Source organism: Notolabrus celidotus, chromosome 3 (assembly GCF_009762535.1).
Source record: "Notolabrus celidotus isolate fNotCel1 chromosome 3, fNotCel1.pri, whole genome shotgun sequence".
In the NCBI taxonomy this organism is placed as follows: domain Eukaryota; kingdom Metazoa; phylum Chordata; class Actinopteri; order Labriformes; family Labridae; genus Notolabrus; species Notolabrus celidotus.
The window spans coordinates 38,791,853-38,806,456 of NC_048274.1; the positions used below are offsets into that span (position 1 = coordinate 38,791,853).

Sequence of the window (14,604 nt, forward strand, 5' to 3'; positions counted from 1 at the left end):
GCTAGACTGTTCTCCACTGTTGTCCCCAGTGGCAGATCATGTCTTCCAGCTACAGTTGACTCACACTGTCCTGCTCTACTCTGGGAATCTGTGTTCAGGTCTGGAGTGACCCAGCATTTGGTACTTTGGTCATTATTGTGGTGATGTTAATTGTGGATGATGATAATGGGAGGTCTTAAATTTTTTGGTTGCTTCATTGTAGATGTTCCTTACTTTGTTTAAAAAAAAAAATCCTTACTTACTTTTGTGCATTACCTTTACACTGCTTGGCAGTACCTGCACCTTCAAATTGACTTGAAGCACTTTGTTACTCTTACTGATCTTGTTTCCTCTTGTCTAGATCTTTGCTTGTGTTGTTCTTGTTCTTGTATGTACGTCGCTTTGGATAAAAGCGTCTGCTAAATGACATTGTCACATTGTAACATCGTAGCTCAGCTGATTATATCTATGCATCCAACTGCCAATTAGAAAAATTGGTGTTCTAATGAAACTGCTTTATCCGCCTTCCTTTGCTGCTTCCTCTGCAAACCACTTTGCAACCCAGCTCCACCCAAACTCCTCCTTTTCTGCTGTGTCTGATTTTACCAGGGTCATTTGAAATATCCTGGGGTCTTTTCTGCTGCTCTCCCTCCCTTGGCATTCCACGTAGGCACATGAAAAGGCAGGGAGCTCCCAGAACAGAGTCAAATATAGTTTCACTTAATTAATCATTTTAGCGAGATTTGTCCTGGCTGAATAAATATTTCAGTTTAGTTCAGTTCACCAAGTTATCAAACCTTTCCAAGGCAAGCCTACAGGCACCAGTTATTTTACAGGTCTCTTTACACTGACTGAGGGTTTGATGACGGGTTTAACTTATGACATTTGTCTTTTTTAGAACTCTTGCACTTAACATAAACATATACAGCTTGGTTGAAAATGATTGAACATCTTTGTTCTGGTTGACTGAAGCTAATAATGATTCCTGACAGACAAAGGAAGCATCCATTTCATCTGTGTTCAGACCAAGACAGATCAAAATGCACATTACTTATATGCATTAGTTTCAGCATGGCATGATTTTTTTTTATTTGCAGGGGTTAAAAGTAACATGCATATATCCAGCCCTCCAAGACAAAAACAACATAACATCATCAGGAGCTGTAAACAGCTTTTGTAGTCTCCCTTCCTTCATGAACTGTGTCCGCTGCTTCCAGCTACATGAGGCTGACCAGTGCCTAGTTTGATGACCTGTTAGCTCGTATCAGGACCAGGATTTCTCTAATGGACACCAACTATCAGTGTTCTGTTTCAGCCGAGGAGCGCCAGTCCATCTGTCTCCATTGAGTCTCAGTTTCACTGTATCTAACAAGTCACACTAAAATCAGCAGAAATCTGTGTTATTACAGCGCAATGAGGCCAAAATAAACAGATGTTACTGATTTAATGACAATAAACTGATTTCAGTCAGGACCACTCTCCACAAAAGAAATAATCATTTTCCTGCAGTAAGTTATATTTTGTGGTATGGCCCTGTTCTGGGAGCTCCCTGCCCTTCCATGTGCGTATGTGGAATGCCAAAGCCTGAGAGGGGGAGAGCACACCTCCCCTTTATTTGATGTGCATACTTGAAAAGCCAAGGAAGAGAGAGCAACAGCAAAGACCCTCAGGGTACAGAACAGAGTGGGCATCCGTGACACAGCAGAAAAGGAGGTGCTGTGGTGGAGGTGGTTTGCAGGGAAGATAGCAAGCTGGAGAGAGACAGAAAATGTTGGGAATTGAGAGTGGGGACATGCAGCAAAGGGTCATGTCCTGGAGTTGAACCTGTGACTGCTGTAAAAAGGACCATAGCCCCTGTTTATGCGGTGCACACTTTAACCACTCAGCCAAACTGGCGCCCCTAATATACCATTGCAGATGCAACATCAGGACAGAAGAATCCCTCTGCTGATGTGCTTAAGCAATACAGCACCAAACAAATATTTACTTTCCAAGAAAAGCTTTATTTGAGGTCTTATCACACCAGTAACAGCCTCTAGAGTTTCTTCTTGACAGTCAGTGATCTGCAGCATTAGCTTAAAGCTTATATCATATACGTATGGGTTGCTTTGGACAGACAGGCGCACCATGGGTGATCCACAATTACCTGAGCCCATCCAGCTTATTGTGCACACCACTTTGCATAAAGCTGCACCTATTATACAGCAATATGGATGTAAACACAGCACCACTCAGACTACTGTGTTTGAATTTAGTAAGGTTTTAGCTAAATGACCCCAACTTGAGTTTAAGGGGTCACCTCCAGTGTTCCTGACTTCATCCAACTGCGGGTTCAGTGAACACGAAGAACCCCCTAAACTCCACTTAAGACCTCAAGACGTCAAAGCTGCCCTTTTGAGATGGACAAGGAGAAGCTGCTGAAGAAAGTCTGATTGAATGAGTTGTGAACTGCTCTGTGACATGATTGTGTATGCACGTGTGTGTGTCAGCGTGTCTGAGTACCTGACACCTTCCGTTAACACACAAGTCCGCCTCGTATGGTCCACAAGGTGTCCCGTCCATCACTCTGTCAGCCATCAGGACGGAGACATCTCGACCCACCGGGCTGCAGAACAACACACACGGCTTCTCTGCTCACACGTACACACACACACACACACACACACACACACACAGATAAAGAATCATGCTGTTAGAGTATGTGTTCTTTAGGTATGCGTTCATTTTCTTAGTTACTGGCTCTGCATTATTGACTATTACATGCCATGTCAGCAACAAAAGCAAAAAATTGTAGAGTTAGAGATATGATCGGTCTATATCATCAGGGAGAGCCATAATAAACACAAACTGCAACAAATCTTAAAAATTCAAAGATGCAACTCAAATCTTCAATCTTCACAGTGTGTGTGTGTGTGTGTGTGTGTGTGTGTGTGTGTGTGTGTGTGTGTGTGTGTGTGTGTGTGTGTGTGTGTGTGTGTGTGTGTGTGTGTGTGTGCGACTCACCGTCGTTGATAACAGCAGTCAGCATGCTGCCCTTCTTCTTGCTGGCGTGGCGGTCATAGGAGAGACACTGCAGGTCTCTGAAGCTGGGGGCCCCCTTAGGACACGGAAGACCCTCACATGCTTTGTGCTCCACACTGGCTCTCTGACAGTGTCGCCCACCAGGACCAGGACTGAACACACACACACACACACACACACACACAAACATGCATATTCATAAATACATGTTAAGTTATATATTGTCCCACTCTGCCTTGTCTGTCAGTAACACATCCGTTCTTCACAGTGTATGCTCACATCCAATAAAACACAACACACAGTCACACAATATTTTCGTGCAGACCACAAAGTCCCATGTTAGAGGTAAATGACTGATTTCCTCAGTGTAGTGTAGTGTGTGTGTAGAGAGTGATGTAACAGATGTTTGTGGTTAAAAATCATCTTCTTCTCTGTAGGGATCTTTTCTGTAATGTTGTCAGACACTTAGAGTAACAACCTGAGCCTGTCAGGGACAAAACAAGACCTTTTAGTGGACACACTTTGATCAGGAGCATTTCATGTTGAGGCAATTACAGCCTGATACACCGAGAGAGGCAAAAACTATGCAAAATAACAGAATCACCCTGAAGCTTAAAAATTTTAAGGGATTTTTTTGGCACTAGTGCAGAGTGTACTGACTGTAAACATCACCCTGTGGTATGGGAACAGCACTGTGCATAAGCAGAGAGCCCTGCAGAAGGCTCTTTATCCCCTTTATCCAGGACATCTTCATGAGGAGGAGCATGGCCAGGGCAAACAGGGTCACGACTGATCTCACACAACCCCAAGTACGGACTGTTTGAGTGGCTGCTCTCCGGATATCCCTACGCAGCCTCAAGGTGAACACAGGGAGACTCAAAGAGCTTCAACCCTCTCTCTGTCAGGACTGCGACCTCAGCCCTTCCTCTTCTTCAATATTTCTCAATTCATGTATCTTTATATTTAGCGCCCTTTTGATTAATGCTCCATTGTTTCACTGCATGGCTGATTGGGAGAGTTGTTGCATTTCACTGCTCGTCTGTGAATGTGACACATTATAAGTGGAATCGTTTTGAAGCAATGTGAGAAATGTTTTTTGCACATCTAATCAATTTCTCTCTCTCTCTCTCACACACACACACAAACACAAACACACAAACACAGACAGACAAACAGACAGATGGACAGACGGACAGAGAGACGGACAGACGGACAGACATACGGAGGGTTGTCACATTTCCTCTGTCTGAACTGGACTCCAGTACCGCAGGTCCTGCTGCACATGCTCCACTGGCTCCATGGACTCCAGTCACCATCCACATGCTGAGGGATGGGAGTCTTACTCACACACTCTCCTGTCCTGCACCACTGACACACACACGCACATATACACATACAGTTATTTCAACACTTGTTACATGTCAGCAGGTATCTTCAGTCTCTCTGAAAACATGTGTGATGAAAGCGTGGCTGTATACCTTGTCGGCTCCACACTCTGTGCCATCCAGAGGAGGATCCAGTTTGGTCTTGCAGGACGAGTCTCCTTCGACTAAGCACCACAGACCAGCACACATCAGGTGCTGACACACACACACACGCACACACACACACACACAGAATGAAGAAGGAAAATGACTTAGGAACACAGAAAAGATGAAGAACTTAAAAGGTGATTGTTAAGAGGAACCTCTAAAAGGCCCATCATGAGAGAGAATATTTCAGAAGAGATTCTCTTTCAGCCACTAGAGGGCTTACACATACAGCATGATGCACCTGTTGAGTTTGTATTAGAAGCAAGCTGCATTATAATGTGACAGAACTGCCCGAGTAGACCTCTGTGCAAATAAACACTTGAAATGAAAAGTCTGCTTGTTTTCTTTTCAGTGAAGGTAAATAAATGTTATGGACAGAAACTGGGAATCTGTGGAATGTCATCTTTTGAAGGAGTTAAACTCTTGGAGTAACTAACCACATGCCTAGGACGGTGCATTTTACACTACGTTTATGTTTTACAGTCAAATGACATGCTTGAAGCTGCGACGACATGTGTTTCCTCTGCTAAAGTTATGTATTAAGGCACTACCAGGTGGATTCAAACAGCAGCAGCCTCCTTAATATCAGGCTCCAGTCACAGAGCTCCCGCTGCTGGAATCTCAAGCATTTTTACAACAAACACGGATTACTGCCTCGTGGTTGTTTTCTTACACCAACCAGTCCAGACACTGTTTACATCCACCAGAGTTACAGTGCTACTGTGGCCAGGATGGGTGGAAAGGTAGTCCTACTTTTAACTGGAGGTGTCACAACAACATCAATATTAGAGATGGTTGCGTTCTCTCTGTGTCTCTCTGCACACCGTGCCACCACAGCAGAGAGAACAGGTACACGAGGAGCAGAGCCAGGGAGATTGTTGGATGATAGAAACAATCACTGTCTCTACAGTTAGCAATACCCATTGAGTTGCATCTCATACAGTATATCTAGCAACTGAAATTCATATAAAACAGTGCACCACAGTCCTTTCAATGGCTGGGTTTCCAGCTCATGACCTACAGCATGCAAGCCTGACGCATGCCACAGGCGACTATTTCTTTTTAATGTCTCTGAGCCATCTGAATAAGTAGTAGTAGTTCTGATCCTGTATTTGAAAAGTCCAGAGCTGATGTCAACCACAAAGTTTCAACCATCAATCAATGTTGAACGCAGTTCGTGCTCACACGGTAGTTTTAGAATACACTGAAACAGAGTCTGCATGAATACAAAACTGCAGCTTCAGATTTTGACACTGACCTGATGAACTAACAAACTGCTTTTACAGGGTAAGCAATTAAAGAGACAATGCAACATGTGACTTCCACATTTTTAATGTGCAGGAGCATTTATTGATTTGAAATTATTTGTTTTTGGTGTAGATTTATCAGCCTGGGAGTCCTTGCACATGATTGGCCATGCTTTGCAAGCAGTGCAAAACTGTGAGTGTTGATTTTATGTAGCCTTGCTGCAACCCCCAGCCCTACATTAGATGACTAACTAACTCCAGCCTCTCAGTTTGGGAATCACTGCTTTGAACCAACCAGGTGTGATCAAAAAGCAGCCTCCAGTGTTGAAAAATCAACACCCTGCAGTTCCTCAAGTGTCCACTTGAGGCTGGCTCCAAAAGCCAAGGAAGCCCCATTAAAACCCCTAAATACAGCCTGGTCTTGATAGCTGGTTTCTTTACTCATACACACTGCACAGACGGTGATTTGTTTTGTTTTAATAAGATAATAAGCTAAGATATATATATAGATTTGCATAGTAAGGGTCAGAGCTGAGGTGTTGGAAAGTTTGGTGCCCTGTATCAGCTCTACTTCTTTGTTTGTGTCTAAGTTGATTAAAGTTAGTTTGAGTTAGAATTTCAAAATACCATCTTTGTGCCTCAAAGCAGCTCTTCAGAAACCATCAATGAACCTGCTTGTAAAACTATTCACTATTCAAAATCACACTCCTTCACGCTCCTCAGGTTTCTTATAATATTTTTTTCTCTATCTTTTCACCAACAATGATTATTTTACAAAATTAACAACTTGTGCTTTTATTGTTGTATTCACTATGTTTTATCCATCAGTCTATTTATTATCAGTACTCTGTCTTATTTCATATTTTAGCTCTTATCATAGTCTGTATTTCATTCACAACACAACAGCAAACATTTAGAGCTCTCCCTACTGACTGACTGCAGTAGTGGACATGCTCCATGCTAACAGACAGGGAATGAGTCAAACTATATTTAGACCACAAATAGTTGAATGTGTTACTTGAAGGTTTTAACCTAAACCCTTTTCTCCTGTTTTTTTTTTTATAACCATGAGTGTTTTTCTTCTGGCAGCAAAGATCTCCCTGTCCTTTGATGGAGAACCTCCTCTTTGTAACCCTAAATACCAGGGCAACACCTGCTTTCAGGAGAGCTGAGAGTTATAACGACTGTGTTTCCAAGAGTGAATCATCTGTGACATTTACAGCAGCGCTGATGAAGTGTGTTTTACCTCCATGTCATTGCAGAAAGTTGCGTTGGTTCCAAACAGGATCTGACACTGTTCGTCCACGCTGTAGTGCATGCCGGGCAGTTTGGGAGGGAGCCGGATCTGGTACCTGCTCCTGGGGTCTGTGTGCAGGAGGCAGGCACTGGATTTGGACCTGTTTGAAAAAGGCACACAAGAGAGGGATGCAAACTGTGTCAGTTTCCAAGAGTTTACCCTTTCTTAAATGATACCATCCACAAAAACAGGCGCACTGGTGATCCTTGAGTGGACATCACATTCATTTCAGGCCCAGGTAATAGGCATGCTCCTTTCACACAAAGCCTGTGTGAAGTCAGGATGAGTGGATGTGTGAACACAGCAGGAAACATTCACAGTGAGTGTATGGGCCGGATGATGCCTTAGTTCACACTGAGTTTCTTGGCTTTATAGTCTTCACTGCCCACCTCAGTGTCCTTATTATGTTTTCTATTGTTGTGTTTGTTTTGTGGACACATGATATTAACACACAGTAACTATAACTGAACATCCCTCCTTCTTCTGCACGCTCTACTCAGTGCTGATTTTATTGTGCTTTGTGGGATTGCATATGGATTCATTGAATCAACACTTAGAAGAAGACAAGCTCTAGTGACACAGTGGATTCGAAATGACCCAAACTCCTTGATTTCAAGCCAAAAGTCAGAAATAAAAACACTGCCATAGCTCTACTAATCAGAAAAGTTCAGCAGTGCAGGCCCCGCCCCCCAAAGTTCCTGGACCTTTGGAAAGTACCACCCCCTGAGAAGGGGCTTTTGAAGGGGGGGATTAACTACCCCAGAGCCAAGTTTTGAGCCTGGTTGCTGCTGTCAAAATGCGCTGAGTTCCTCAAAAGGTCTCTAGTTCTCAAGGAAGGTTCCTGTGGATAATAATAATAATAATAATAATAATAATAATTATAATAATAATAATAATAATAATAATAATAATAATAATAATAATACTTTTTATTTTGGGCGCCTTTCAAGTCACCCAAGGTCACAGTCATCATTAAAACATCATAAAGACAAACAAACAAACAAACAAACAAATAGAAAGAGTCATAAATAAAAACTAAAAACTAGTGAGGTGCAGAGAGTCCACTTAGATGGAGTAAGCCAGTTTGAACAGGTGAGTTTTGAGTTGGGATTTGAATGATGTTGTGGAGTCCGACTGTCTTATGTGTGGGGGGAGGGAGTTCCAGAGTCTGGGTGCTGAGCAGCTGAAGGCTCGGGCACCCATGGTACTGAGGCGTGACGGTGGGATGGTTAATAGTCCAGCAGAGGTTGAGTGGAGTGTATTCATGAAGGAGGTCTTGGAGGTAAGTGGGGGCCAGGTTATGAAGAGCTTTGTAGGTGAGGAGAAGGTTTTTGTAGTGGATGCGGTATGGGGCAGGGAGCCAGTGAAGTTGGATGAGAACAGGAGTGATGTGGTCAGATGATTTGGTGCGGGTGATGATCCGGGCGGCTGAGTTCTGAATGATTTGCAGTCTGTTGATGAGTTTGGTGGGGAGTCCGGTGAGGAGGGCGTTGCAGTAATCGATACGGGAAGTGAGGAATGAATGAACCAGGATTTCGGTGCTGGATTGGGACAGTGATGGGCGGAGTCTGGAGATGTTGTGGAGGTGGAAGAATGCAGTCCGGGTGATGTTTTGAATGTGAGGTGCGAATGAGAGGGTGCTGTCCAGAATGACGCCGAGGCTCTTCACTTGGGGGGAGAAGGGTACAGGGAATCCGTCGATGATGATGGGTGGGGCTGGAATGTGTTGAGATTTGGTGAGGGTGGATTTGGAGTAGAAGAGCAGGGCCTCGGTTTTATTCCCGTTGAGTTTTAGGAAGTTCCTGCTCATCCAGCTCCGGATGTCTGCAAGGCAGGTGATGAGGGAGGTGGGAGGAATGGCAGCGGTGGGTTTGGAGGAGATGTAGACCTGAGTGTCATCGGCGTAGCAGTGAAAATGGACCCCATGGTAACGGAGGAGTGTGCCCAGGGGGAGGAGGTAAATGATGAAAAGGAGTGGACCCAAAACTGACCCTTGGGGGACACCCAGTGAAACACCCGAACACCCAGACTTGTGGTTCTTTAACTGCACGAATTGTTGGCGGTCGGTGAGGTATGATGTGAACCAGGAATGTGCTGCACCAGTGATGCCAATGCCAGCCAGGCGGTCCAGGAGCAATGAAAAACACCTAGTTTCTGATGTGTATCACAAAGAGGTAGGTAAGCTTTCTGTTTTCCTTTTTCTTTCTTAGCTTAGAACCACCCTGAGAATGAGTCAAATTAAAACACCTTTGGTTCAGGGTGTGTCTTCACTTGCTTGGTCGTTCTAGGAGTTGGGAAAGAGAGGAGTCAATCTATGCTGCCCTCTGGTTTAACCTTGGTCAACTGTATCAGCTTAATATCCATGAAACTTTACCTATGCACATTCAGGTCAGCAGTAACTTTACTAGGTTAGAAAGACAGCAAAGTTGAATCCAAGTGTATGAGACCAAACAGCTGTGTAAGACTTCAAGCTTACATTCTCTAATGTAAGAAAGAGGAAGGATATCTAAGCAAGGCAGAAAGACCAAGGGGGAAAACTTTGGATTCAAGGGGACAATCATCACTGTTAGGGTCAGGTGATTGGTCTGGGTGAAAGGAGCCTACTCTCTTTAACAGGTTTGGTTTTTGGAGACATGGAAGGTGGGGTGGAAGTGAGAAATGTGCAGTTGCACCCTCAAAAGCAGAAAATGACTCCTGTTTCTGAGCACCATCTTTATGGGCCTCCGAGTCCAGACAATGTCAGAGGGTGTTGTCCATCCATGAACTAAAGACTTCTGCTGCAGTGGGACACAAGGAGGTCTACTGATGCATGCAGACAGACGACAGTGATTGACTTCCGCACTGCTTGGAGTCAACCTGGTGAGAGGCATGACGCCACAGTCTTCAGGTAATAAAAATAAACTACTTCAACAGTTTGCAGCTTTTTTGGTCGTTGTTTTTTATTCAGTCATTTAATGTGGCGCATTTAACCTTTAGCAGTATGCATCTTCTGCAAGGTTAGTGTGTTCTAGTTCAACCCAATGCTGCAGTGCTCTTTGTTTGTTAAAGCAGGGCTGAGTTAGAATTTCCATCCTCTAACCATCAGACTAAAGTTAAAAGGCCACCATGGACTCCCTGCGGTGCAGCTTATACAGGCCCCACAGAGGGCACTGGCAACACGCTGATGCTGTCAGCAAACTTGGCAGCCTTTCTGTGTGTGTGTGTGTGTGTGTGTGTGTGTGTGTGTGTGTGTGTGTGTGTGTGTGTGTGTGTGTGTGTGTGTGTGTGTGTGTGTGTGTGTGTGTGTGTGTGTGTGTGTGTGCGTGTTTTCATTTGTGTGTGTTATAGAGAGAGGGATAAAAAAGAGCTATTCATGGATGTGAGCCTGGTTTAAAACTCAGCATCAAAGTGGGAAGATTAAGTTAACAGCCACAACTAAGTTTAGCCGCTCCGTTCAAAGTTACGCGGACTGTGTTTGGTTTCTAAATGTATCCTCTAGAGAAGAAAAACATAAAACTATTTAGAGATCAAAAGACAGACGACTGACTATCTTTTATGAGCCCCTCTCACACATGAAGGCAAACTTTCACAAAAAGAGGCTTCTCTGTCTCTGTGTGATGGTCATCTGACAAGCATCTACTTTACTTACTCATCTAGTATAAGATTGGTCATAGGGAGCAGCAACACCAGTATCAATTATGTAAATGTAGTCACAAAAACAGGATTCAAAATTGAAAAAGTCACAGAGTATAGATATCTAGGTGTTTGGATTGATGAAAACCAACATTTTAATGTACATATTAATAATCTATATTCTATATTTCTATAGAAACAGATCTATATTTCTAATGTTTTGTAGGAAGAGGGTTGTGGAGGCTGTTTTTATGTCAGTCTTGGATCATGAGGGACATAATCTACAGAAACACACTATCCTCAACCCTCACACGCCTTGACTCCATTTATCATTCTGCGTTAAGATTTATCACATGTGACCCCTTTGGCTGGTCCTCTCTCCATGAAAGACAGAATATCCATTGGAATCTTTTCATCTATAAAGCTGTTTTAGGAAAATGACCACCATACCTCACTGAACTTCTTAAACACCCAGACCGTTTATATGAGAGTTCGCTCAGAACTGGGAAAGACTTCTCTGCTCCTGACTCCTGGAACAAGTTACATCTTGGACAATTTCAAAACTTAATTTTCAACCTTTCAACCCCGCTCATAAACTGTTTTAGCTAGGTTAACCTGTGTATATTTATTGTATCATTTTAATCAACAGTCTCCTCCTGTTTTAATGCTTTTATAGTAAATTATATATACCTCCTTTTATTTGTATTCTTTTATTTGATCTTTTAATTGTTTTTATCTCCAAAGACTTTTGGTACTCATCATGCATTGTTGTTTGTTTATTTGTTTTTATTATTTGTTGTTTGTTTTTAAAAATGTCACTGTAACTTAGGGGCAACCCTCATTTACAATGATATCGAGGCAATGATCTCTCGATTATAAATAAAGGTTGATTGATTGATTGATCTTGTTGAAAAGTCAGCTACAGTCTGAGATGATTTATTTGGAGCACTCAGAGAGAGAGAGAGAGAGAGAGAGAGAGAGAGAGAGAGAGAGAGAGAGAGAGAGAGAGAGAGAGAAGGAGAGGAGAAGGAGAAGGAGAGGAGCCCAGAGAGGAGCGTCTATGTGCTCACTGCTCTACAGGGGACATAGAGACAGAGATGCACTTCCTCCTCCACTGCAGCAAGTTCTCTTCTCTAAGAGATGCCCACTACAGGGACATTACTAACATGGTACCACACTTCCCAACATTAATCCCAGAGGAGAAACTTTCAGTTCTCCTGGGGGAAGGGTCAGCAGCTCCTCTGGCTGCTAAATATGTGTCTGCCTGTCACAGCCTGAGGGACGCACCATCCCACGGGATTTGATTTTGGGTGGAGGTTTTGTGAGCGCGCCGCATCGGGTGAGGACATTGAGATATGCTGTATAGGTGACACCATCGTTCATTAATGCATACAAATGTAATATATGGTTGATATGTATGTGATGAATATAATATGTAATGAATATGGTGTGTGATTAATCTATATATGGTGAGTGTAGTGTGTTGTGAATATATATAATGTACAGTAGGAATTTATGTGCTTTGGAAATAATATCTCATTGTTCATGCCAATAAAGCAAATTTGAATTGAATTGAATTGAGAGAGAGAGAGAGAGAGAGAGAGAGAGAGAGAGAGAGAGAGAGAGAGAGAGAGAGAGAGAGAGAGAGAGAACCAGGAAGGAGCTGTATCTAGTTTATTTTCTGCCTGTTTCCTGCCTGCTGTGTGTCTCTGCTCCGCCCTCCATCACAGCCACAACACACCTCACTGCTCTCATTTGCAGGTATTAAATACAGCAATTTGGCCATATGGATTTTTATACAGGTGCAACAGTTACATTTACGTCTGTTGCAGACAGACAGGGAGCAGAGGAAAGAGACAGATATCCAGTCATCAGGCCTGACCTGCAGACTGTTGACAGAGAGCAGTTTACCCCACTGCACAATGACTGACACCCATAACCTGTCCAAACTACAGGAATCAAAGACAGTTGGGACAGACTCTGCAGCTTCAGCCACCACCATGTACATCTTGCTACACTTGTTTACGTCTTGTGCAATTGCTACTGATAATTCAGATGGATTCTTTTATTATGGGTGTACTAATTATTTCTAAGAAATGAATCTTTATTAACATTATGTCCAACATTGGACTTCTTTTGGCTACCTTGGTGGCTGCATCTAGCCCGGTCTCACCTGAGGAAGTTCTCCAGGTCGTCACGGCTGCAGGAGGACCAGGATAGGTCACTGGGGTTTCTTCCTTTCACCCATTCTCCAGACATGATGTGGGAGTGACCTGTGCAGGTGGCGTGGTCGTCATCATGGCTCATTCCCATGCTGGAGAAAAGACACAGGAAGAGAGGCACAAAGACACATGGTCAGAGAGAAGGAAAACTGCACTGCAAAAACTCAAAATCTTACCAAGTGAAATTGTCTCATTTTTAGTCAAAATGTCTTCTCCCACTTGATTTAAGATACATTTACTTAACAAGTAACATTTGAACAAGATAGAGGGACTTGTTTTAAGACATCTTAAATATCTTGTTCAGTCAAACAATCTTGAAATGATCTTGTTTTGAGTTGTAATTTAGAAGAAACAAGGTTTATTTTACATTTCAGACATTTTTCAAGCTGAGATCTTATTTGTAGAAAACGGATAATCTTGATTTAAGACAAACCCTTTACTTGATTTAAGTAAATTCATTTTATTGGAGAGTCTATCAGAAAACAGCTCCATTGATAAAAGAAAGAAATAAGGAAAGAAGGAATGAAAGAAACAAAGAAAGAAAGAAAGAAAGAAAGAAAGAAAGAAAGAAAGAAAGAAAGAAAGAAAGAAAGAAAGAAAGAAAGAAAGAAAGAAAGAAAGAAAGAAAAGTTGTTTTTAAGGGTGGGTTTCAGTTTTCAGACACTGTTTCTTCTAAATCAGGTAAAATATACATCCTCAAACTCCATGCACACAATGAAACACATCCTTTAGAGCATAGCTGGCTTATCCTAAAGAACAACATGACTGAATATTAGTATATCCAGCTCACTATGAGAAGACATTATATCTCAAAATGCTCAAATTAAGCTTTGTCATCTTATTTCAAGTACAAGATGGTCTTAAACCTAGAGAAGTGCTGCTATAATACAACTCAAATGAAGGTGAATATATCTCAAATGAAGAAGTTGACATGAAATGTATTAGTGCAGAAATCTTTTTTTGAATGAAAAAATACTAATTGTTATCATTCCTGTCTTATTCTGAGACACTAAGCTTTAAAATACTGGTACAATATTCATTCAAATAAGTTTTCCCTGCTAATTTTAAGATCACAGTTTCTAAATATTACGTCTTATTTTAAGAAATCTTACCAAGCACATTTTCACTTCTTCTATTGGCAGATTTTGTTTGCTTTTTTCAAGGTGTGTTTTCTTGTTTTTGGAGGGGCAATTTTTCCATGTGGTTCTCATTTAAAGGGTTCAACCAGCTGTCTTTCCGGTACCTGAGTTTTTTCTTGCTTGGTTTTTTAAAGATAGTTTAAAAGATAGGAAGGGGAAGTGAAGGTGTGCTCTGGAAACTAAAAACACTTATTTCAAACGTGGAATCTACCCTCTCTCCATGTCTCATCTGAGTGAATACAGAACTCTAACCTGACATACTATTTGACTTCATTGATCTGAATATTTCTAGATACCCAGAGTAAAGGGGACTTTAAAAATGCTCCTGCAGCATCACAACTCTTCATCCTTTAGTGTGAACAAAGCTTCTCTGCAGCACATCAGTGTCAGTAACCTCAGCCAGGGTCCTCAGTCCTGGACGTCTCTCAGATTCAGAGACAGTCTAAACATTTGTTGAGGTGAATTAAGCACTGGATACTCAATAAGAGATGCAGAAAACCCGTGCCAGTACATCTTACAGTGATAAGGCTCAAACTTTTCGGTAGAGCAGAGTCA

The 14,604-nt window shown here is 42.4% G+C and overlaps 1 protein-coding gene across 2 annotated transcripts in view; it reads right to left on the reverse strand.

The window, feature by feature from the left end:
• Positions 1-14,604, reverse strand: part of adamts17 (ADAM metallopeptidase with thrombospondin type 1 motif, 17) — a 142,577-nt gene that overhangs the window by 41,376 nt on the left and 86,597 nt on the right. For both annotated transcript variants that reach the window (XM_034680807.1, XM_034680808.1), the window contains exons 9-14: positions 12,862-13,002; positions 7,026-7,176; positions 4,479-4,580; positions 4,223-4,368; positions 2,983-3,152; positions 2,482-2,609 (exon numbers count right to left, since the gene is read on the reverse strand). In XM_034680807.1, the coding sequence (XP_034536698.1) occupies positions 2,482-2,609; positions 2,983-3,152; positions 4,223-4,368; positions 4,479-4,580; positions 7,026-7,176; positions 12,862-13,002 (838 nt within the window). The remainder of the gene's footprint in view (positions 1-2,481; positions 2,610-2,982; positions 3,153-4,222; positions 4,369-4,478; positions 4,581-7,025; positions 7,177-12,861; positions 13,003-14,604) is intronic.